At 35.6% G+C, this 26,382-nt stretch overlaps 1 protein-coding gene across 2 annotated transcripts in view; it reads left to right on the forward strand.

The window, feature by feature from the left end:
• Positions 1-26,382, forward strand: part of CKAP5 (cytoskeleton associated protein 5) — a 67,997-nt gene that overhangs the window by 16,938 nt on the left and 24,677 nt on the right. For both annotated transcript variants that reach the window (XM_084896069.1, XM_084896070.1), the window contains exons 5-24: positions 466-637; positions 1,212-1,344; positions 1,564-1,664; positions 3,975-4,088; positions 6,522-6,626; positions 8,258-8,347; positions 8,453-8,617; positions 9,158-9,286; positions 9,872-10,054; positions 13,573-13,686; positions 13,960-14,070; positions 15,038-15,130; positions 17,182-17,367; positions 18,039-18,133; positions 19,871-19,928; positions 20,017-20,142; positions 20,768-20,907; positions 21,266-21,440; positions 21,995-22,108; positions 23,650-23,778. In XM_084896069.1, the coding sequence (XP_084752195.1) occupies positions 466-637; positions 1,212-1,344; positions 1,564-1,664; positions 3,975-4,088; positions 6,522-6,626; positions 8,258-8,347; positions 8,453-8,617; positions 9,158-9,286; positions 9,872-10,054; positions 13,573-13,686; positions 13,960-14,070; positions 15,038-15,130; positions 17,182-17,367; positions 18,039-18,133; positions 19,871-19,928; positions 20,017-20,142; positions 20,768-20,907; positions 21,266-21,440; positions 21,995-22,108; positions 23,650-23,778 (2,533 nt within the window). The remainder of the gene's footprint in view (positions 1-465; positions 638-1,211; positions 1,345-1,563; positions 1,665-3,974; positions 4,089-6,521; positions 6,627-8,257; positions 8,348-8,452; positions 8,618-9,157; positions 9,287-9,871; positions 10,055-13,572; positions 13,687-13,959; positions 14,071-15,037; positions 15,131-17,181; positions 17,368-18,038; positions 18,134-19,870; positions 19,929-20,016; positions 20,143-20,767; positions 20,908-21,265; positions 21,441-21,994; positions 22,109-23,649; positions 23,779-26,382) is intronic.

The following is a 26,382-nucleotide window of genomic DNA, read 5'->3' on the forward strand; positions in this document are numbered from 1 at the left end:
TAAGTAGATAAATAATTGTGTTGCCTTTCTTAAAGAAGTCAGAATACAACGATTTTTCCCATGGAAAACTGAAGCAAAAAGGTTTAAATTGCCTGGAGTTATAGTGTGGTAGCTTTAAAATCAGGAATGAAACCACATACTGCCAGGATTAGTTATCTATTGAGTTGAGTGAACCACTTTAATTGTAAGAACTATTGATTAGAAAAGAAAAAAGAAAGATTTCACTCATCTAAATATTTATAAATGTATTTGTTTATATTTTTATACTTTTATATATATATATATATATATATATATATATATATATATATATACATACACACACACAAAAGTGTTGGTCCTTTAAGGATTTGAATTATTCCTACTCTAGTTATCTAGAAAGTTAGTTTTAAAATGGTGTGAATGAAAGCTAACACTACACAATCAAGCATGTTGACAATTGTTTTTCCAATATTTTACTTCTAGTGAATTTGGTTCCAAAATCATCTTGCTTAAGCCAATTATCAAAGTGTTGCCAAAACTCTTCGAATCTCGAGACAAGGGTGTGCGAGATGAAGCCAAACTAATTGCTGTGGAGATTTATAGATGGATTCGGGATGTTCTGAGACCCCCATTACAAAATATAAACTCTGTCCAGGTGAGGCACAAAGTTTTTGCATAAGGTTAATATGTGAAGATATTTCCTTCTTATTGTTGTTGATATTCTATCCTTACAAATAATTATTTTTTTAAATCAGTTGGTTCTTCTGAGCATAGCCAACTGTCTCTATTGTTACTTCATCCTCTCAAGTTAAATACCATGCATTTGGTGATTCCTGTATGTTAGTTTTGAATCTGTAGCAGTTTAAAAGATCCCTTTATAATGCTGTTGGTAGCAGGATTTAATATCTGTTTAGACAAAAGTAATTTCTTTTTTATTATAATTTATTATAAACTTTATCTGATACAAATATATCTGAATTCATGAACTAATAAGGGTGTCCAAAAAAATGGATTTTCTTTTTTCTGTGTGCTTAGCCATACATCTTCAGTGTAATAAAAATAAGTCAGTTTGTCTTATGCTACAAAATATGCACAATTTAAATTTATCTTGTCTCTTTAGAGCCAAATAAATAAGAAATTAAGTTCTTACATAAGTAAATATAAATAAGTATGCTATCTAATGGTAGAGATGTAGACAATGTTTTTAAAATATTTTGTTATATTTACAGTTGAAAGAACTAGAAGAAGAATGGGTCAAACTGCCAACAGGTGCTCCTAAACCAACTCGGTTTCTGCGTTCCCAGCAAGAATTACAAGCGAAATTGGAACAGCAACAGTCTGCTGGTGGAGATGCTGAGGGAGGTAAGCCCATTTTAAACACTGGTCTCTATAAAAATTGGCAAGAACAGGCCCTACCACAAGAACCTATATACACTAGGCATATTTTATAGGACTGCCATTTAATAAAATGTAAGTTGCATATAGTACTAATAATTCGGTATCGAGATTTCATCAGAGGTGTGAAAGGACTGATAACAAATAAAATCATTTCATCCATTTTTGTTGTTTTTCTCCTGGAAGGTGGTGATGATGGTGATGAGGCGCCACAGATAGATGCTTATGAGCTTTTGGAAGCAGTAGAAATTCTTTCCAAACTTCCCAAAGACTTTTATGACAAAATTGTAAGTAATGGTAAACTTCTTTCATTTATTTCATTTTAAGTAACTACTATAGTATGATTAGAAATGCTCTGCTGAGCCATTTCCTGGGGTACCCTTCAACCCTAATCTTGAGTGTGAATTAGTTGCTTCTTCTTTGTTCCCATAGATTTTGTGTATATACTTACTGTTGCACTTTTTTTACATCTTGCTAAAAAATAGAATATTTTTGTTAATGTCTCTTTTTTCCTCATTGTATCTCTGGTTTTACCTTTAAATATCTCAAATTCATCTCCATTTCTTTATCCTACTGTCTAGTAAGTTACTCTAGGGTTTCTTGACTTTGGCACTCTTGATATTTTTCCCCAGATAATTCTTTGTTTTGGGGGACTCTCCTATGCCCTTGTAGGCTTTTTAGCAGCATCTCGGGCCTTTACCCATTAGATATCAGTAATACCAGCCTCCCAAGTCCTGATATAAAAAAATGTCTCCAGCATTTGCTAAATGTATTCCAAAAGACAAAAGTATCCTCAATTGAGAAACATCTTAAGCCAACCACCATCATGTCTTTCCTTAAGTGCTTCAGTACTACAGTGTCGTCGTCTTTTGTTTGTTTATTAATCCTCACCCAAGGATATTTTCCCATTGATTTTTAGGGAGAGGGAAAGGCAGAGAGAAACATCAATGTGAGAGAAAACACATCAATTGGTTGCCTTCTGCATGATCCCTGACCAGGGCCCGAGCCAGGGAGGAGCCTGCAACCAAGGTACACGCCCTTGACTAGAATCGAACCTGGGACCCTTTGGTCCACAGACCAATGCTCTATCACTGAACCAAACCAGCTAGGGCTACAGTTGTCTTTTTAGAAGACTCCCTATCTTTGCTCTTGCTTCCTCCTTCCCATCAGATATCACCATGTAATTAGAAGTGTCATTTGCCAAAATGCAAGTCTTCTTATATCATTGCCTCAGTAAAACTCTTTAATGGCTTCCATGAGTTTTAAGATGATGCTTTTTATCATCCTGTGGCCCTTAAGGTCATTTCTGGTACCTTTGAGGCCTCTACTTACCTTCCAGCCACATTTTTAATTGCTCTCCACACTCCAGTCATGTGGAACTTCTCCCAGTATCAAATGTGCCACACTTGTTTTTTTGTTTTTTTTTATTTTTTCTTATAAACTTTAGGACTTAACATTGCTGTTCTTTTTGCTTATTCATTTTTCTTACCCCCTTCCCCCAATTCAGCTCATAATTCAGCTTCTTATTTTCTGGATCTCACCTTAAGCATCACTTTTTTTTTTTTTTTTTTTTTAATAAATATATTTTATTGACTTTTTACAGAGAGGTAGAGAGAGGGATAGAGAGTCAGAAATATCGATGAGAGAGAACCATCGATCAGCTGCCTCTTGCACGCCCCCCACTGGGGATGTGCCCGCAACCAAGGTACATGCCCTTGCCCAGAATCGAACCCGGGACCTTTCAGTCCACAGGCCGACGCTCTATCCACTGAGCCAAATCGGTCCCGGCTTAAGCATCACTTTTTAGGAGATATCTTAAGCATCACTTTTTAGGAGATAAATTAGGTTAAAACCTCTTGTTGGGTTACCAAAGCCTTGTAGTTATTCATTAAAGAGCTTCCTGTCTCTGCTAACAGCTCCTTTCATATCCTATAAAGTTTCGATTAACAACTAAATATTTAAAAAATTGAATTGAACTGTATTGTCCTCTAGGGAGGCTAGTTTATCATCTTTCTATCCCCAGTTCTTTCATATAGTGCATATTCAAATTATTGAATGATTACATGATCTCTAATTGAGCATATTCTCCTTAATGGCCATAAAATAAGAGTGTAACATTTTACTCCCAACCTAGAAAACTAATCTTCAAGATTAGAACAGTTTTGGTTGTTGGTTATATGATTATTCTTTTCTGGTCTTTTTAATATTGATAGTATGGAATTCCTTTCTCCTGTAGTTGTGCCACTGTCGGAAACTTTAGAAATGCTTTCTATCAATGTTTTCTGTTTTAATACCTGCTCACTAGCATTTACGTAGAAAATGAGAAGGAAAAGCCGATGGTATCTTACTCTGTTTACTTACTTTAGAATTTAGGAATATGAAATATGAAAATACTTTTTATATATGAACACAATTTTATATATATGAACAAAACATTCTGATTAGCTGCATAGGTTTTCCATTTTGTTTTTGACCAGCTTTAGAAAAGTTTCTGAAAACAAAAAATATTTATCTTTGAAATAGTTGCATGAGAGAAATAGATTTTATTTTACTCTCATATTTTCTATTCTACAAATGACTCGTATTGTTTCTTGCAGGAGGCAAAAAAATGGCAGGAGAGAAAAGAAGCCCTGGAGGCTGTAGAAGTACTAGTGAAAAACCCCAAATTGGAAGCAGGCGATTATGCAGACTTAGTAAAAGCTTTGAAGAAGGTAAATGTGAGGCGTTTCAACTTTGCTATCTCAACTCAGTCCAGGCCATTGTATTTTTCTTTATCCGTCGTCTTTTTTTATCACAAAACATTGCTATTTAAGGAACACTGTTGATGGTTTTTAAATTCTAAGCATTCATTTTTTAAAGATTGATTAAAATTATTGTTCTAGGTTAGTTTGGAGGGATTGGTTTTCAATCTTTGTTTAAGTATGTTATTTAATAACATGTACACCTCAAGAAAAAGAGGGTCTTGCTAATCTAGACCCAAGTATTCCAGTTTTATAATTCTGTAGAATCAACTATTTTGCCCCATTTAATGGGACAGATATTACATATGAAGAATTTTTTTGTTAGATAGTAAATGATGACATGCTATATTGTAATCAGCATGTAAAACAAAGGATAATGGTCAATTATAAAGCAGGCAAGTAGAACTAAATAAGAAAAATATTTTTAGAAAATAATTTCTTTGATATTGCTTACGTCTAACCAAGTTGATTGCTGCTGATGGGTATTTTCGTATCCTGGCTTTTTATAAAATCTGAAAGTTCAGATCAAACACTGTGGGTCTGAGTATAGAATGTAAGAACAAACTGAAGACTTCATCTTGAATACAGCAAGATTGAAAACTTTGCTTGTTTTCCTCAGCCTGAAATTACAGAGAATTAAACTGGTGGGGGAGGGAGAGAAGGTTAATTTTTAATTATTTTAAGTACAATAATTCTCATTATTCCAGAAGCTATGTTCTATAAAATTACCACAAATGCTGAACCATTATCTCTCAGGGAAATACAGGGTTAGGATCCTGCAACCCTTTGATCATAACATTTTCATCAACTGACACACAAAACAGTACATACCCATGTTTTATTCTTTTTGAAGACATCTTATTTAATATATATTATTGATTCATTAACATTGAACTCACAAGATCAACCAGAGTACTTGTATGCATGCATATAAGCCTAACCAGTGGTCACAGACAACAAGGGGTAGGGGGCATGTGTGGGGAGGGGTTTGGGATGGGAATGGAGGGATGATGCCAAATATGTAATACCTTAATAAAGAAATGTAAAAAATAAATAAAATAAAAATAAATAAAGATGAGAAAACTAGAAAAAAAACTGAACTCACAGCCAACAGCCCTATAACTCATGCCTGAACAAAGCTTATCTAATGCACAGAATTTCTGTGTAAGATAAATAACAGCCTTTTTGTGCTTAGGAACGCTGAACAGAACTTCAGCACTACACATGAGGGTCATTTTACTAGTAAATAGTAAAAGCACATTTTTAAAAAGCATCAAAATGCACGCACACAAAAACCCCCAAACATAACACTAAATCACAAAAAAGATACTTGTTTACTGTATGAAAGAAGAAAACAGTTTTGCTTGTTCAATCTCAGCTAAGAATGTGCACATCAGGCAGCTCAAATTTTTTGTAGCTCTGTGCTTGTCTGAATGACCAGGAAAGTGCTGAGCGTAAAAAAGTAAGAGCTCTGGTGTCAAAACAGACCTAGGTTTGAACCACCATTTGCTAGCTCTATGAGCTTGAGCAAGTTAATGTCTACTTAATCTTTGAAATCTACAAAATTGAGATAATAATAGAGCTGCTTTATAAAGTTGGGATGAGTATTAAGTGAAATAGGGTTATAGCACCTATAAAATTGTCATCTAATTTATTCTTAATAAATGTTAGTCTCTTTATGATCTTTACTCCTCAGTACTTAGGGATTACATGTAGGTGCCAAATAGAACTTCCTTGCATGTTATGCATTTCTGATTGATTAATTTGGGGAATTTGGAATGAAGCATTCTGCTTACAGAATACCAAATCGTAGGGATTAAAAAATCCAGAGTAACACAGCCAGTGTGGCTCAGTAGTTGAACACCTACCCATTAACCGGTCACACCAGTGACTAAACTGGTAACTGCGAAGCCAGAAGCTCCCTCAGAGGAATGGTTGCAATGGTATTTGTAATTTAGAGTCTGAATGGACTTCTTGGTGGTACATACAGCAGTTTCTACCTGTGCTCCTGGGGTATAAATGTTAAAAGCTGCTGCTCTGTGGGGTCTTCCAGAAAAACGTTGTCTTAGCTTTCCCTGCCCCAAAGCAAAGTCAGTGGCTTCCAGCTTCTCTCCCATCATCAGAGTCTCCTCCTCTACAGTGTGCAGCTCTGACAGCCCAGACTACCACTAATGGAGAGTTAGTGATTGGAAGTTGAGGTTTTATATATATATTTTATTGGTAAAACTTCAAGATAGAGTCCACACATACTGAAGGGAAGCTCCCAAGTTTTATATTGTTAAAGAAGAATCTCCTTTTTTGTAGGAAACTTAATTGGCTACTAACATAGTAGCTTTTAGAGTTCTTTTAAGAGAGTTTTCAGTTCTACGGGGTTATGACTGGTTGTTGTTGTTTTTTTTGTAGGTAGTTGGAAAGGACACCAATGTCATGTTGGTGGCTTTGGCAGCAAAATGTCTTACTGGCCTGGCTGTTGGGCTAAGGAAGAAATTTGGACAATATGCAGGACACGTAAGTAACAATTTGTTTTTAAGTACAAATCAACAATATTATCAAGAATGTCAGGCTAGTTTGCTCTGTGCTTTAAAACAGCTCTTCAGGCTGAAACCGGTTTGGCTCAGTGGTAGAGCGTCAGCCTGCGGACTGAAAGGTCCCAGTTTCGATTCCGGTCAAGAGCATGTACATTGGTTGCGAGCACATCCCGGCTGGGGCATGTGCAGAAGGCAGCTGGTCGATGTTTCTCTCTCATCGACGTTTCTGGCTCTCTATCTCTCTCCCTTACTCTCTGTAAAAAATCAATAAAATATATTTAAAAAAATAAAATAAAATAAAACAGCTCTTCAGCATAGATCTTTATGTATTGGGTAATATAAATTTTTCACTAAGTTTTATTAATATTGAGCATAACTCATAACATTTCAGTGAAGATGTCAGTTATAACTAAATTCATTAGATTTATGTAAAAAATCAGGCACTTTGCCTAAAGTACTAAGTTGAGTTGATTTGTTTATTATTTATTAACACCTTGCTCTATTCTTACAACATCTGTATAACTGGATGAAGTAAAACTTAGAATAACCAGGACAGAGCAAAAATGAGAGTAGGAAAGGCCATATAAAACTAGAAGTGAAATTATATCAGTTTACTTTATTCTAAGAAATCTGCCTGAAGATATTTGTTGAATATACTGTTTTCTTTATATAAATTTGGAAACAATCAATTTTGGTATGTAACAACTTTAGTAAATTGAGATGTTTAACTGTGACATCTTTCAGTTGGCCTCTAAATCTGGTCTGAATTACTTAGAATGCTCCAGCGTCTGAAAATTGACTGTGCTGAACTTAGGGTTTTACTTATCATTTGATTCCCTAAATGAATTTAAGAGTTTCCTAATAGTCCATAACCATTTGTCAGTTTTATATCATGAAGCTAATGTCTAATCTCTTTTAGTTATGGTATTTGGAGCTCACTTACTCATAGAATTAAAAATAATTTCAGAGAACTTAACTACGACAAAAGATAGTACCACATAAAAATAAGTTATGACTAGCTTGTTACCAGGAAAATAAAAATAAGGGTCTAAAAATGCCTTAGTCACATAAATCATTTATTGAATTAAAATTATAATTAATATTTTTATAGAAATCCATGCATATTATATAATATCTATGTAAATATGCTCAGTGTATTAATGAGCTTTTTGTCATTTTTATGTTACTTATTAGAATATTTTATACTTTTTTATTAGGGATAAGTATTCAAGCTAGAAAACAATTTTTAAAATACATTTCAATTTACTAAATTATAGTTGGGCTCGGCCAGCGAGGATCAGCGGTTGAGCATCAATCTATAACCAGGAGGTCACGGTTCGATTCCTGGTCAGGGCATATATCACAACATTTTTATGACCCCAAAAAAAGACCCTATGCCCATTTTCTATCACTTCCCATCCTTCCCTGCTCCTAGACCCTAATCCACTTTCTATCTCTAGGAATTGGCATTTCATATAAATGGAATCATGCATATGTGATTGGCTTTTTTGATTTAATATAATGCTTTCAAGGCTCTTCCATGTTATAGTATGTATCAACACATCATTCTTTTTTGTTGCCAGATAATATTCTAGCTGTTTATTTTTATAGGTTGTGCCAACCATTTTGGAGAAATTCAAAGAGAAGAAGCCTCAAGTAGTACAAGCCCTGCAGGAGGCAATTGACGCAATCTTCCTTACTGTAAGCTAACAACATGAGTTTGCACTTTTGTCTAAAGTAATGTTAATGTGATATTTTGATCTTTGCAGTTGAGAAAAGCTCATTGACCACATTTTATTTCTAAAGACCACTCTACAGAACATCAGTGAGGATGTTTTAGCAGTAATGGATAATAAAAATCCAACCATCAAGCAACAGACATCACTTTTTATTGCAAGAAGCTTCCGCCACTGTACTGCTTCTACCCTGCCTAAGAGCTTGCTAAAGCCCTTTTGTGCTGGTCTACTTAAGGTATAGACTCTCTTTGAAATTGGGGGAATATTTTATATCTAGGAAAGATTTTTTTTTATATCATGTACAGTGACTGACTTTCAGACTGTTGACTATAGTCTTCTGATAAGCTTTGAAAACTGAGTCTAAATTTTTGTATTGTTATGTTCCTATTCTTTAAATACAAGTTAGCTTTATAGTTCTACTAATTGCTAAACATTTTGTCTCTTATTTGGACCGTTTACTACTGGCATTCAGCTGAATCTGGCCAAGCACAGTCATATAACTTAGATTATTTTAAGATCATTTGAATGTGAGGCACTTTAGATAGAGGGTAGGAGGAAAAGGAAGCACTTACATGCTGAATGGATTATCAGAGGTTTCCTTAAGCAAAAAAGAATTTGTGAAAAGGAACTGTTAATTGGCAAAAGGAAAACAATACTTAGCTTTAATGAATTGGAAAAAGCAAATTCTTTTTCAAACAACCATTAGTCTGACTTAAAATCAGTAATACCTAAATTACCTTGTATTGAGATAATTTTGTTTACTTCTGGTCTATAGCACATCAACGATTCTGCTCCTGAAGTCAGAGATGCTGCATTTGAAGCGTTGGGTACCGCTCTGAAGGTGGTTGGTGAGAAAGCAGTAAACCCATTCTTAGTTGATGTGGACAAACTGAAGCTTGACAGGGTAAGATATTAATAGATTATAATGAAATTGGACAATAGTGCATTTGTCTGTTCTGTTTTATTAAAACAAGACTAATATCAACTCATGAAATTTATTTCATCATCACTAGTGGTTCACACTTAGAGTTTGAAGTTAGAGCTTTTGGAGATTTAAATTTTATCTTAAGCTCAGTGATCATATTAGTAGAAACATCTTTCAAATTATAACAGAAATAAAGCTGAGTAACCATAATGTAGAAAGGTAAAAACACTTTTAAAATAAATTTATTCTAGTATCTGGAAAATTACCTTTCTAAATATGAATGTCTTTTATTTAAAATGTGGTTTTTATAATTCTAATTTGTATAGAAACAAAATGTAAGAATGTATAGATAATTTATCTTTGTTGAAAAAGAAACTTTTCTCTCTAAATTCTCATAGTTGTGGTTTAAATCAGCAGTCGCCAATCGGTGGTCTGTGGACCACTGGTGGTTCTTGAGATTCGAAAGGTTGGTGACCACTAGTGTAAATGATCTATTAAGTAATAAAATAGTGACTATGTTTTAAAGTTGGGCTTAATGATGTTCATCTCAATTTCACTCTCCAGATCAAAGAATGTTCAGAAAAAGTAGAACTAGTGCATGGTAAGAAATCTGGATTGGCAGCTGAAAAGAAGGAATTCAAGCCTGTTCCTGGAAGGACTGCTTCTTCAGGAGCCGCAGGAGATAAGGACACAAAGGATATTTCAGTACCCAAACCTGGACCCTTAAAAAAGGCACCTGCTACTAAGGTTAATAGATAACTTGGAAAATATAGTTTAAAAATTAAAATTTATATAAGATAGGATCTGAATCCCATGTTAATAGTGGTCCTTGCAATATGATTTCATTTGAGAAATAAACTCATTACCACATTCAAAATACAGCAGAATATCTGTTATGAAGACAATGTGTTCCAAAAATACATTTGGTTGTTTGAAATTTTAATAGAGATAAAAATGGTAATGGAAGTACAGGAGTGCATTTTAAGGGATCAGAAAGTATTATTAAATAATGAAATAAAATGTAGCAAGGCACTTAACATTAATAACATCAACTTTGTCATTTTGCTAAAAACACTGCTGAATTGCATCACTGAATCTCCATACCAGTCCAGGTCTTGTTACCTTTGTACAGAGTGGAAGAGGGGAAAGTGCCTAAGTGGCTTTCCTTTAGTGAACACTTGTCCTGTGGACTCTCTAAAGCCTGAAGTTATCTACTGCAGATGCAAAAAGTTTGATTTTCTTTTTCCATTCTGAACCCAGCATGGAGTTAGGGGAAGAAAACTGACACTTCGTGAAGCTTTTTACCTACATAATCTCAGTTAATCATCATAACAACCCTTGAGATAAATGATTTGTAATCCCTGGTTTTCCAGAAAAGGAAACAAGTTCAGCAAGGTTAAGTGTATCACACTGACTCTTAAAATTTGTTCTGATTTTTTGTTGTTGTTATTAATCCTTAACTGAAAATATTTTTCCATTGTTTTTTTTGTTTGTTTGTTTTTTCTTTTTCTTTTTTTTAGGAGAGAAGGAAGAAGAGAGGGAGAGAGAAACATCGATTGGTTGTCTCCCACACACACCCTGATCAAGGCCAGGTATTGAGCCTGCAAACCAGATACTACATGCCCTTGACCGAAATCAATCCCCGAACCTTTCAGTCCATGGGCCGATGCTCTATCCACTGAGCCAAACCAACTAAAGCTCATTTTGACATTCTGATATTCTTATTGTTTATTTATTTATTATGTCTCCCCACACCATATTGTAAACTTTAAAGGATAGACAGCTTGTTACTGCTTGATTCTCCTATCCATATCAGGAACTCAAATGTATTTGTTGAATGACCAGAGTTAGAGAACTGAGACTTGAACCAGGTATCTCTAGCTTTCATATTATGCTGTATCTTCAGCATTCTAGTTCAGGGTATTAGCAGCTATTTTCTCCTTTCTCACCATCTCCTGCCACTCAACAATGACCTGGGCACCTGAGTCCTTTTCTTTTTCTTTTCTTTTTTTTCTTTTTTTTAATATATTCTATTGATTTTTTACAGAGAGAGATATAGAGAGTTAGAAACATTGATGAGAATCATCAATCAGCTGCCTCCTGCACGCACCCTACTGGGGCTGTGCCTGCAACCAATGTATGTGCCCTTGTGACTGGAATGAACCTGGGACCTTTCAGTCTGCAGGCTGATGCTCTATCCACTGAGCCAAACTGGTTTCGGCCTGAGTCCTTATCTTGCTGAACCCTTCCATGCTAGCTGGCTTTCTTTTATTTTTTTAAATTTAATAAATCTTTATTGCTCAGATTATTACAATTGTTTCTCCTTTTTCCCCCCATAGCTCTCTTCCACCCGGTTCCCACCCCATCCTCTGCCCTTACCTCCCCTCGCATTGTCCTCATCCATAGGTGTACAATTTTAGTCCAGTCTCTTCCTGTACCTCCCCACATACCCTTTCTCCCTGATAGTTATCAATTCACTCCCTTTTAGCTGGCTTTCTTTTATGAGGAATTCTTTTTTTTTTTTTTAAAGTGAGAGGAGTAGCAACCTGCTTCAGTTCCTCTGTTGAAAACACAAGTAGGTCAGTATCATCCAGTATATATGTCTTTAAAAAAGAAAATAAATAGATTTATTAATTTAGGTACCTCTTGATAGAGAGTGCAATTACAGGAAAGGATCCAAAAGACATATTCTAATTAATCAAAGAGTATAGAATTTTCTATTTTTAGAGTTAGAAAACAAATCTCTCAATATGGGTTGTTAGTATAAACCAACAAAATCATACTGCTATTAATAAATCAGCAAGTATTAAAGGTTTCCATTTAATTAAAAACCAGCATCTTAGTTTTGTTAATTATACCTTAAAAGCTTAGACTATATTCAAGTTAACATTCATTTCAGAACAGGGATTGATGCTGAAGACTAATTTTTTAAAATATATTTTTATTGATTTTAGAGAGGAAGGGAGAGAGAGAGAGATAGAAACATCAATGATGAGAGAGAATCATCGATTGTCTGCCTCCTGAATGCCCCTACTGGGGATCGAGCCTACATCCTGGGCATGTGACCTTGATGGGAATCAAACCCAGGACCCTTCTGTCCACAGGCTGATGTTCTAGCCACTGAACCAAACCAGGTTCGATTCTGATCAAGGACACATACCTCGGTTACAGGCTCCTCCTCGACCCCGGGCTTGTCCTGGAGGCAACCAGTCAATATATCTCTCTCATATTGATATTTCTCTCTGTCTTTCCCTCTCCCTAAAGGTCAATGGAAAAATATCGAGTGAAGATTATAAATAAATAAATAAAATAAACTGTATAAAACAAAGCAAAACAACAGAATATCAATGACAGAAATAAAAAAGAAAGTATTATGCTTAATGATGAATACCATAATTATTCTTATTAAAATGGGAAGTAAAATAATAAATCCCTGCTTGTACTATTATTGCTCTACAATTAAAAGAATAAAGGAGAGGGTTAATATGAGGATCACATATTTTTTGTTATGTGATCATATACTTGGAAAACCAAGTAAGTCAACTGAAAACTACTAAGACAATAAAAAGATTTGGTGAGATGGCCATCTTCCACATAACTAGAATACTCATTCTGCTGTAACTGGGATACCTTGTGATTAAGTATTGAGTAAATGGTATGTTAGAAATTGTCCTTTACTATTATAGGAAAGATTTAGAGGCATCAAATGGTTATTCTCAAATTAATCTGTAAATGTATATAATTTCAATCCATCATTTTTATTTCATTAGCTCATTCTGAGTTAGAGGTTCTTAAAATGGGGCCTACAGTGTCCCCCATGAATGGTCTTCAAAAGATGTGTCTGCCTTTGAAACTGCTAAATTTTGTGGGCACCAAATATATGTTTTTCTGTTATTGGTTGAGTTATCCCTCATTTTTAAAAATAAAAATTTATTGAGGTATTATTCACATACAACATATTAGGTTTATGTGTACAACTTAATGATTTGATATTTTGTATATTGTGAGATGGTACCATATGTACCCTGTTTCCCCGAAAATAAGACAGTGTCTTATATTAATTTTTTCTCCCAAAGTTGTGCTAGGTCTTATTTTCAGGGGATGTCTTATCTTTCCATGCACTAGGTCTTATTTTCGGAGGATGTCTTATTTTCGGGGAAACACGGTAGTTACAGTGATTTCTCATTTCAGTCAAATTTTCAAGAAGTCTCTGACCCACAAGAGTTTTAAGTGGTTTTAAAAAAATGTTTTTTAATTGTGTCTAGGCTGGTGGACCACCTAAGAAGGGGAAACCAAGTGCACCAGGAGGTGCAGGAAGTGCTGGAAACAAGAACAAAAAGGGATTGGAGACCAAAGAAATAGTGGAGCCTGAGCTCTCGGTCAGTATTATACAATATGTCTCAGACTCATAAAACCATGGAAAGCCAATATCTTTGAGAAAATTTGAGTTCTTTCTTGCTGAATTATACAACATATAGTTATTTGTTACTTTTTAGATTCTTAAAATTGCTTTAGACAAACTTTCCCTTTATGATACTAAAATAGAAGCCTTAGATACTATAGCATACATATAGAAATGTTCTTGTGTTTTTACATTCTTGCCACTTGTTTCCTTAAACAATTTTTAACTTTAATGTGTTTGCATCTTACAGATTGAAGTGTGTGAAGAAAAAGCTTCAGCTGTCCTTCCTGCTACCTGTATACAACTTCTAGACAGCAGTAACTGGAAGGAAAGGCTGACCTGTATGGAAGAGTTCCAAAAGGTAGGTTCATAGGGATGAGTTGAATGTGAAAACAACTATATTATACAGAACTGATAAAATTGAAAATGAAACACTTGTCCTATTGCTGTGTTTTATAACCAGTGAATATGTTTCAAGGTTTCACCTAAATATGAGGCAGGGGTTGGGGGTGTTCATTTTTTAGCTTTGTAGTGTTTATCTTTCAACATCTGCTTCCTATACTTTCTATAACTCATAACTTAGTACTTACCCAAAAAATTGGGTTTATTCTGAATTATAAGGCTTAGATTAATTTTAATTTTATGGTATTTGTTTTTTAATATCAGTAGGAAAAAAGATCTCTCCACTAAAACTATCCCTAATCCATTTCTGTTTCCCTCTTTGTGGTCATGATTCTTGGAGGAACAGACATTTTCACTTGATGTGAGAAGCTCCTCTCAAAAATCTGTCTTAAAAAGGAGCATGGTAGTCCACTTTGTCATATACTCTGTGATTCTAATGAGGAGGGATGTGGAGAAACTGGGAGCACTAAAACTTGAGACAGGAATCTTGCCTTCAAGTTCAGCATCTGCTGCATATTGCGTTTAGACCTGAATTTGTGCATCTTTAAAATTTAATACTTAACCACTTCTAACCTACCCTACTTTTCTGTTTTTAGGAAAATCAAATAAGTCAAAATATTAAGCAGTTTCTGCCACACATTAGGCAAATAAAAACTGTTTTAGCATTATTTTCCTTGAAGCAAATTGTGAACTCCTAAAGTGTGTGTGGGGGCGGAATATTTCAATGGTAGCAGCCATATAACAAACATACTAGTACAACTTAAGAAACAAAGCATTATAAGAGAAAGTATATAAGCTCCTTTATAAACCTCTTCATTCCCATTTCCATTTGTTATATACTGTTTCCTTGGAAATAGTCATTACCTTTTAACTCTTTTTTTTTTTTTTCATTACCTCTTAACTCTTATTCCTGATTTTACTTCAAGGCTGTTGAACTAATGGACAGAACTGAAATGCCATGCCAGGCATTAGTGAGGATGCTGGCCAAGAAACCTGGATGGAAAGAAACTAACTTCAAGGTATTTTTTCACTAGATACTTAATATCTTTTATTGTATTGTCTGTGAACTGTGTATATATATGCATTTTCTTCTCATTATTTAGGCTTCAAAGTACTCCAATTTTTACATACTCAAAGGAGAGATAAACAGTGAGATAGCTTTCTTATTTGTTTGGATAAAAAATAAATGCAGCCATAGCTGGTTTTGCTCAGTGGATAGAGCATCAGCATGTAAACTGAAGGGTCCTGGGTTCAATTCTGGCCAAGGGCACATGCCAGGGTTGCAGGCTTGATCCCCAGTAGGGTGTGTGCAGGAGGCAGCCGATCAATGATTCTCTCTCATCATTGATGTTTCCATCTTTCTCTCCCTCTCCCTTCCTCTCTGAAATCAATACAAATACATTTAAAATAAAAATAGCCGAAGCCGGTATGGCTCAGTGGTAGAGCGTCGGTCTGCGGACTGAAAGGTCCCAGGTTCGATTCCGGTCAAGGGCATGTACATTGGTTGCGGGCACATCCCCAGTAGGGGGGTGTGCAAGAGGCAGCTGGTCGATGTTTCTCTCTCATCGACGTTTCTAGCTCTCTATCTCTCTCCCTTCCTCCCTGTAAAAAAATGAATAAAATATATATATATTTTTTAAAAAAAATAAAAAAAATAAAAAAAAATAAAAATAAAAATAAATGCAGTATTTACATAGCCAATGAAAAATTACCACACAGTCTATTTAACTTAATTATAGAGGTGAAATTTAACAATACTGTTATTTAGTCTAAAGAGTTGGGTATAAGAAAAGTGTAGGGAAATAATGCAGGAAGGAAAACAGAAAAAGAGTTTCCTTCTCTTCTTCTAGATATGCATAGACCTCATGCAAAAAGATAAATTTTTTTAAATTATCAGGTCTATTTTTGACATCCTATTAGTCTCTTTTTGGCTTATCTTCTGCCACCTTTGTTCTTTCTGTGGTATCCTTAGCTCCCTCACACCGTGTTCCCTTAGCACTGTGTTATAGCACCTCTTCCATACTATCCAGCTCCACAAAAGTTTTCTATGCCAAAGGGTTTTTGAACTGCCCTCTTCCCCTCACACCATTTTAAAAACTCCTCTTTATGCAGCTGCACAGATAGATGAAAGAAACTGACCTGATTTCAGCTAATACCCTCCATTGTGTTAGATCCCTAACAAGGAATAATTTTATATTTTTTTCCTTTATAACAACTTTATTGAGTGTATAAAACTAACTGTTTTTAAATATACAATGCAGCAGTTTTTAGTATATTCCCATAGTTCTGCAACTCCTACCTGGCCAGGGCCAGAGGGAAGCCAGCCGGGTCCCAAGTGCCTGCGGGTGGCCCAGGGGAAGCCAGCTGGGGTCCTGGGTGCCTGCAGGCGGCCTGGGGGAAGCCAGCCTGGGTCCCGAGTGCCAGAGGGAAGCCGGTGCCAGCAGCCGGGGGAAGGAAGGCCTACTCGTGCATCGGGCCTTGGTCCTATATAATAAAAGGGTAATATGCAAATAGACCTAATGATGGAACAACCAGTCTCTATGACTACCAGGGGATAGATGCTCAGGAGTTGCCCCCTGGTGGTCAGTGCACTCCCATAGGAGGAGCACAGCTCAGCCAGAAGTCTGGCTAATGGTTGGCAAGTGCAGTGGCGGTGGCGGAAGCCTCCGCTGCAGCTGCTAAAGATGTCCAACTAGCGGCTTAGGCCCGCTCCCCTAAGAGCCTCGGTATCAGTTGGATATCTCCCGAGGACTCCCGGACTGCAAAAGGGCACAGGCCAGGCTAACAAGCCCCCTCCCACACCCACCTCAATATACAGAAGTCATGCACTGGGCCTCTAGTTGTTAATATTTTAAAGCATTGCGTGGTTTGATTTTTTTTCTCTTAGCTGTCACTTGGCTACTTTAATTGCTAACAAAGGATAAAAATTATTTTGCTGTCTTTGTTTAAAAGTCTGATTTTAGTTTGGTCATGTTTTCAGCTGGTCTTAATTTTGATACTGTAGAAATAAGTACATAAATAAATGTCTTTGGCTTACTCATAACTCTATGATAACTTTATCCTTATTTAGGTGATGCAAATGAAGCTTCACATAGTTGCTTTAATTGCTCAGAAGGGAAATTTTTCCAAAACATCAGCTCAGATCGTCTTAGATGGCCTTGTAGATAAGATTGGAGATGTGAAATGTGGGAACAATGCAAAAGAAGCCATGACAGCAATAGCCGAAGCTTGCATGTTGCCCTGGACAGCTGAACAGGTTAGTCACATAGCTTTCTTACCCCCCATTTTCCCAATTTTGTCTCAAATTTTAATTTAAAATTACTTAATTAAGCTTAGTCTTGTCTTCTCAAGTAAAGCTATTTCAGATGCTGTGTTTTCTACCTTTAATAATATACTGTTGTTCCGAAACCGGTTTGGCTCAGCGGTAGAGCATCGGTCTGCGGACTCAAGGGTCCCAGGTTCGATTCCAGTCAAGGGCATGTACATTGGTTGCGGGAACATCCCTAGTAGGGGGTGTGCAAGAGGCACCTGGTCAATGTTTCTCTCTCATCAATGTTTCTAGCTCTCTATCTCACTCCCTTCCTCTCTGTAAGAAAATCAATAAATATATTTTTTAAATAAATAATAATACAGTGTTGTATAATAAATTTTATCTTAGTTAAGAATAGTCTGTTTAGAGATGAGAGTAATTTTCTCTTAAAACATAATTCAGAGTGATCATTAATGAAAGAAAAGTTGTAAACAATATTCTACTGTCATTTTACTCTTTTTCTTGTGTAGATTAAGTATTTCATTCCTAAAGTAATTATTGCAGTTGTTTTATCATCACAAAACCATGCTTCATCCACTTCTGCCTTAATATCATGTTATATTTCTGTGAGAAATATCAGCAAAAACACAGATCTGTTTGTTTTTCTCCCACTCCAGGTTATGTCAATGGCGTTTTCTCAGAAGAATCCCAAGAATCAGTCAGAAACTCTGAATTGGCTATCAAATGCAATAAAAGAATTTGGTTTTTCTGGGTAAGTCAGAAAAAAACCCAATGCAAAATAATTAAGTGTTTTTGCCAATCTCTGACTGGTGATTATATTTGTTGTAGCTATCTGCTTATTTCTGAAACACCAGAGCTGGGTTATCTAATTTATATAAAACAGCCCAGCCGGTGTGGCTCTGGTTGAGTGTTTTACCTGTGAGCCAGGAGATCGTGCTTCAATTCCCGGTCAGGGCACAGGCCCAGGTTGTAGACTCAGTTGGAATCATGCAGGAGGCAGCTGATCAATGATTTTCTCTCATCTTGATGTTTCTCTCTTTCCTTTTCCCTTCCTCTTTCTGAAATCAGTAAAAATATATATTTTTTTAAATTCCACAAAACTACATTTATTCCTCAAAAATCTATACAGGTACTCTTTGACCTATGATGTGGTTACATCCAATAAACCCTTTATAAGTTGGAAATATCATGTCAAAAATATGCCTAACCTACTGAACATCATAGGTTAGCTTAGACCTTTCACATGCCCAGAACACTTACATTAGCCTATAGTAGAGCAAAATTATCTTAACCCAAAGCCTATTTTTTAATAAAGTGTTGAATATCTCTTATAATATAGTATGCATATCTCTTCGTACTATTTGTAAAGTCAAAAAATCTTAAGTCATCCCTGGCTAGGTGGGTCAGTTGGTTGGAGCATTGTCCCATGCACCAAAGGGTTGTGGGTTCTATTCCTGATCAGGGCACATACCTTACCTAGGTTTCAGGTTCAATCCCATGTCAGGGTACATATGGGAGGCAACTAATTGATGTTTCTCTCTTACATCAATTTTTCCCTCTCCCTCCTTCCTCTTTCTCTAAAATTAATAAACATATCCTTGAGTGAGGATTTTTTTTAAAAAAATCCTTAAGCCAGGAACCATCTGTATTGGCTTGTGCACCTGCATTTTGATATCCACTAATACTAGAATTCTCTATGTAATTTTTCCTCAAGTCTTATAACAGAAAAGCCAGTTCCAAGGATTGCTAGTCAAATACATTTGTAAATTACTGCATATAATCACATTTGTTTAGAAACCTATAGTGCACATTGGTGAGTTAAAGGCTCTCAGAGGTCATGTAATAAAGTAGTTTAACTTGCTGTTTTTCCAAACTTTCTTGCATATTGAACACATTTATTTCATTAACAAAATTTTATAGAGTTTTATTTTATGCTAGGCATTTTTTAAATCATTTATTTGATTAAATCATAAAAACCATGTGAGGATTTTCTCTGTTATATGAATAAAAAAACTAAGGTATAGAAAGTTTAAATATTCTGCTTACTGGTAAGTCACCTCTTTTTTTTAAAAAAAAAAAAAAAAAAAAAAAAAAGAGAGGAGAGTCAGGATGACTCGAGTCAAGAATGACCTGAGCAACTGGAAGCATGATGTGGCTCTTTATTATAGTAGGAAAGACTGTGCGAAGAACAGGTTTTAGGGTTGAGGGTTTTACAGTCTGGAGTTTGGTTTTGACGGTTGTAGGGCAACATCTAGACATAAGTGGAAATGTCACAAAGGCAGTTGAATATCTGGATCAAGTTTAGGAGAGAAGTCAACACTGGATTTAGGAGTGATTAGTATACAGATAGTGTGTAATTTTGAATGAGTGTAGAAAGCAAATAGGTGAGATTCCAGGACATATCCAAAGGAAGCCACTTCTAGAATCTGGCTTTATAAAACTATTAAGTGTTTTGTTTGGTTTTAATTCTAATTGTTGTTTCTTCTAGATTGAATGTGAAAGCTTTTATTAGCAATGTGAAGACAGCACTTGCTGCAACAAACCCAGTGAGTATATACCAGTAAATATAAGAACATTCGGTCATCTTTGCAGTTCTGCTATTATTTGGAAAATTCTTTTTGTTCTGCCTCCCAGGCTGTGAGGACTTCTGCCATTACCCTGCTTGGTGTAATGTACCTGTATGTTGGTCCCTCTTTGCGAATGTTCTTTGAAGATGAGAAGCCTGCTCTCCTATCCCAGATAGATGCAGAATTTGAGAAGGTAAAGATTTCACAAAGTATACAATCTATTGATGAACTTCAGAAAGCTCATATTAGTTAAATTTAAACTTTTAATCTTTTGGAACAAACAGTATGATTGTGTTTGCGTTTATATGCATAACATATCCCTAGGAAGAGTTTCTAACAAATTAATAACTTTGATTGTCTATGAGGAAGAGAACAGGGTAACTATGATATAGGATGGGAGGTTTTCCCCTTTATGTCCTTTGTGCCTTTGGAATTTCAAATATTATGAATGTTTAATCTATTGAAAAAGTACATTAAATATAACATAAAAAACATCTTTTAAATAAAAAATATTGTTCCTTGAATAAACTTTGTAATGGAAATTGCTAAATTTTGGCAGATTTGTATAATGTCTTGGCATACAAGTTAAAAGACAGCCTTATGATTAAGAAGTCAGATTCTGATAGATTTTATAAAAATATATTTTGCCATGTAGTCTCAAAATTGGAACCTAAATAGAAATTAAGACATGTACTGTGTAAATATTAGGTATTAGGAAGGAATAGGAAATTTTGACACAGGCACCATTCTCCAACTTGTTCGCTCTCAGGTCCTTCATCAAGTTCATTAGCCTCACTGATTTATTTGTTTGGATGTAGATGCAGGGCCAGAGCCCTCCTGCTCCAACCAGAGGGATTTCCAAACACAGCACAAGTGGTACAGATGAAGGAGAAGATGGAGAAGAACCAGATGATGGGGGTAATGATGTTGTGGATCTTTTGCCAAGGACAGAGATAAGGTTGGTTTATAGGAAATTGTTTATTTGATTATTACACTGAAAACGTTTTTGGTTTTTGTTAATCCTCACTAGAGGATATTTTTTAACATCACTTTTCAGAAAGAGTGGGAGAAGGAGAGAGAAAAACATCTATATGAGAGACACATGGACTGGTTGCCTCCCATACATGCCCAGGTATGTTCAGGAATTGAACCGTAGACCCTTCTATGTGCATGCTGATGCTCTAACCTGCTGTGCCACACCAGCCTGGACATACTGCAGTTTTAATCTGGTGCCTTCTCTTTTTCAGGCAGGGGTATTTCTGTGACATCATTATTTTTTAGGAGTCTGGAATTAAGATGATGTCTTTTTTTTTCAGTGATAAAATTACTTCAGAGTTGGTATCTAAGATTGGTGACAAAAATTGGAAGATCAGGAAAGAAGGCCTAGAAGAAGTCGCAGGTATTATCAATGAAGCAAAATTTATCCAACCGAACATAGGTGAACTTCCAACTGCTTTGAAGGGTCGACTCAATGATTCAAATAAAATCTTGGTATGTAGAACACATGCCTGTTATATTTCTTTCCCCCTTCTCCTTTCAGTAGGTTCCTTTTCAATGAACTCGTTGCCAGCAAAAAAAAAAATGGTCACTTTACTTGCTATGGACTACAGATAGCTTTTTTTAATTTCTTAGGTATACCACAAGATATGCTGGTAAATGGCAAATTTATTAGTCAAATTTTTATGAAGCTCATATTTGCTTTTTACAGTATTCTAATGTTAAATATCTTTATATAAAACTGCTTGTATTATACATAAACATGCTTAATTTCTGATTTTTAAATTTGGATTTTTATGTCAAGATTTTAATAAACTAGGCTTTACTTTAGAATTGCGAAGCAGTATAACCTCTGTTCTAAAATTCTAATGCTTCGATTTTATGAACTAATGATAAAAGCAGTGGCCACTACCTAAAAATTATTCATAAGCTAATTAGAGTAGCATCATAAAGAGCTGATTTCTCTGTCTCTTAGCAGCAGATTTGTAAAACCTTGTACACTAGCTTGCTCATGATTTGAACATGAAGTATTGGCTCTTTCCACTCAGGTGCAGCAGACGTTGAATATCCTCCAGCAATTGGCAGTAGCTATGGGCCCAAACATCAAGCAACATGTGAAGAACTTAGGCATCCCTATCATCACTGTCCTTGGAGACAGCAAGGTAAACCTGACTCCCCACTACAGCTCCAATCTAGAATAAGCCAGTCACACTCCAAGGCTAAGAATAATTATCTTTTCTTACATGTAAGGGTACAAATAGAGAAGAGAATTTTAGGAGGAAAATAGTAAACATTTTTACCTCCCAGGCAGTATTAACATGACCAGATATATCACTTACTTGCTTTGTGACACTTAGATAAGTTATTTATCTTTTTGACTTTAGTTTTATCTGTGAAATTTTATTGTTACAGAATTAAATAAGAGTCTGCACATAAGGTACCTGTACCTGTTTGCGCTCAAAAAATGGTTGCTATTGTGAATATGACAGCATTGTAAAAGTAGCAGTATAAAGAGTAATTAAATATATGAATTTTTGGATCATGTATTTATTTTCTACTTTATTTCTCTGAACTAATAGGACAGGATCCTCTAGTACTTGATTAAGATACTTAGTTTCATTGAATGTTGTAAGCCTCTTTTGTTTAGCCCTACATTGAGTATTTGAATGTGTCTTTATTTTTGTATTAGAGGCTTGGTGCATGAATTTGTGCATTGGTAGGGTCTCTCGGGTTGGCCTGTACCGTCTCACAATCCGGGACCCCTCAGGGGTTGTCGGATGGCCAGTTTTGGCCCAATCCCTGCAGTCCAGGCTGAGGGACCCCACTGGTGCACAAATCCGTGTATCAAGCCTCTAGTATGCATATAAAATCTTTGGTTAATCTCTTCCCATCCTCCCTCCTCCCTGCTTTCTCTCATCAGTCTGTTCCATGTTTCCATGCCCCTTGTGGTCAGTGCACATCATAGCTATCGGTCAAATTGCTTACTAGGCTTTTACATAAATAGAAATACATTTAATGTGAGAAATTGGGCTATTTTAATATTTTTGTGTCAATAAGTACTCATTCTATTACTACAAGTTAATATAAAAACATAAATGTTAAAGTTGTTAGTAATTTCAGTGTAACCATTATGCATTCTCTGACATTTAGAAATGCATTCTTTCGCAGATAAACATGAACATAAGAGCACCCAGAGGTTCAGAAAACAAAACCTAAAAAGTTTGTTTCGCCCTGGTGGATTTGGCTCAGTGGATATAGTATCAGCCTACAGATTCAATTCTGATCAAGGGCACATGCCTGGGTTGCAGTCTCAATCCCCAATAAGAGGCACACAGGAGGCAGCTGATTCTCTCTCATCATTGATGTTTCTATCTCTCTTCCTCTTCCTCTCTGAAACCAATAAAAGTATATTTTTAAAAATAGGTTTGTTCCCGTTAACATCATATTTTACGCATACGTCACTATTTTGCCTAGCTAACTTAATACAGGATCTATACAAGTTTAAGTTTTATGTATCTACTGTAATTTGGGGTTTTAGTACAAACAGAACTAGATTATGTTTCAAAGAAGACGGTTCCAAGTATGTTCATATGCAACTTAGAGAAACCTCCATGTTCATGTTCACAAAGAAACAAGCTTTTCACTACCTACTTCCTCCATCCCATAGTCAATGTTATTTTTACTAATTCTCTCCTCCATTCAGAACAATGTCCGAGCTACTGCCCTAGCAACTGTGAATGCTTGGGCAGAACAGACTGGCATGAAGGAATGGCTGGAGGGAGAAGATCTTTCTGAAGAGCTCAAAAGGGAAAATCCTTTCCTGAGGCAAGAGGTTAGTACTACAGATATCAAGTGCCTTACTCATGTCTTTTACCTTCTTAGAGGCTTGGACCTACCTAATAAGTATACATGTGTGGACAGAATGTATTTCATTATAAAACACTTAATATAATGAAGGCAAATTCCTAGAGCTTTTGTACTCATGTTTTTCCCCCTTTTCATGTGCTTTAATAAAACGTTTAAAGGACTAGCCTTTTTGTGAAATTTTCTCTTTTCTGTCACTCTTAAATAGTAAAGTAAGAGATTTTAATTAGGACATAAGAATGGAGTTAACATTCAAAAATCCATAATGTAATGTCAACAGGTTAAATACTAAACAAAATCATAAGGTCATATTATTTGACATAAAAAAGAGATTCGAAAAAGTTCAACACCTTTTCATAACAAAAATAACAACTCATCAAGTGAGTGATAGAAGAGGATATTACCTCAACTAGATAAAGAGCACTTACAAAAACCTCTATATAAAATACCACATTTAATGGTGAAAGCCTGGATGCTTTCCTCTAAGATCAAGAACAAAACAAGAATGTTCACTTTCACTACTATTACCTAGCATAGTCTTGGAAGTTCCAGTCACTGTAATAAAGCAAGAAAAACAAATGAAAATCTTACAGATTGGATAAAGAATAAATAAATTTATCTCTGTCTGCAGATAACATGATTGTCTGCAAAGAAAATCCAAAGGAATCTACAAGTAAACTAGAAACAATAATTATGTTTAGTAAGATTTTAGGATACAAAATCAACATACAACAATCAATCACATTTCTTTATAATACAATGAACATGTGGAAACAAATTAAAAACATAATACCATTTATAATCACTCCAAAGAAAATGAAATCTTTAGATACACAAATTTAACAAAACAAATACAGGATGTGTATACTAATTAAATTATAGAATATTGATAAAAGAATTCAAGCATATAGCCTTTCAAAGATAATATAAAAGAAAACTTCACGATATAGAAATTCTTCAGGCAAAGAATTCATAAACTTGACATCAAAATCACAATCCATCAGAGAAAAATTGATTAATTGGACCTCATTGAATGAAGAGCTTTTACTATGCAGAAGAATATGTGAAGAAGCTGAAAAAAAGGCTACAGAGTAGGAGAAAATATTTGCAAACTGATAAAGGACTATTTGAATATATAAAGAATGCTCAAAAGTAAAAAGAAAATCTAATTAGAAAATGGGTAAACGACATGAACAGATATTTCACTGAAGAGGATATAGATGGCAAATAAGCCATGAAAGATGGTCAACATTATTAGCATCAGGGATATACAAATTAAAACTACAATAAGTTATCACTACTCACCTATTAGAATTACTAAAATAAAAGATAAAGATAACTCCAGATACTGGCCAGGATGTAGGGAAACGTGAACACTGCTGTTGGAAATGTAAAATGGTACAACTACTCTGAAAAACAGCTTGGCAGTTTCTCATAAAACTAAACTTGTAGTTACTATATGACCCAATAATTGTGATCTTGTGATCTTGGCATTTATTTCAGAAAAACAAAAATGTATATTTACACAAATGCCTATTCACAAATGTTTATAGAGCTTCATTTATAATAACCAAAAAGCTCATAACAGCCAGATATCCTTCAACAGTGAATGGTTAAACTGTTCTATGTCCATGTGTGTAATGTTATTTAGCAATAAAATAAAAAAGTTATTGATGCTTACAACACTTTAGATAAATCTTCAAGGAATTATGCTAAGTAACAAAAACCAACTCCAAACAGTTACATACTGTGTGCTTCCATTTATAGAAAACATGTTTGAAATGACAAAATTTTAGATAAGGAAAACAGATTAATGGTTATCAGAAAGTGAGGAGCGTCGGGGGGAGGAAGAACTTTGTGGTTATAAAGGGATCCTTTATCAGGGGTCTTCAAACTACGGCCCGCGGGCCACATGCGGCCCGCAGAGGAGTCTGATCCGGCCCGCCAGGTTTTTTGGGCAGTGAGCGCAGCCGAGGTGTTACAGTAGGAATTAGTAGTTCATATAGTCCGGCCCTCCAGCTCTCTGAGGGACTGTGATCTGGCCCCCACTTTAAAAAGTTTGAGGACCCCTGCTTTAGATCATCTGTTGCCAAGCGATCATCCACAGACCACCGGTGGTTCATGAGGTCCGAAAGGTTGGTGACCACTGGTTTAAGGAAACCTTGGGAGTAGTAGTCGCCAACCGGTGGTCCATGAGGTCCGAAAGGTTGGTGAGGTCCAAAAGGTGGCGACGGCTGGTTTAAGGAAACCTTTGAAGCAGCGGTCGCCAACCGGTGGTCCGTGGATTATTTCTTATAACTGCATTATTTCTTATAACTGTATATGAATCTATAATCATCTCTAAAACTTTCAATAAGGTCCATAAGGTCTGAAAGGTTGATGCTTTAGATGGAACTGTTCAAAATTTTTACTATAGTGGCACATGTTCTGACATACATGTGATGAAATTGTATAGAATATGCACACAGCCCTCACGGGTTTGGCTCAGTGGATAGAACGTCGGCCTGTGGACTGAAAGGTCCCAGATTCGATTCTGGTCAAGGGCATGTACCTTGGTTGCGGGCACATCCCA

This window comes from Pipistrellus hanaki (genome assembly GCF_964339955.1).
Source record: "Pipistrellus hanaki genome assembly, chromosome: 9".
In the NCBI taxonomy this organism is placed as follows: domain Eukaryota; kingdom Metazoa; phylum Chordata; class Mammalia; order Chiroptera; family Vespertilionidae; genus Pipistrellus; species Pipistrellus hanaki.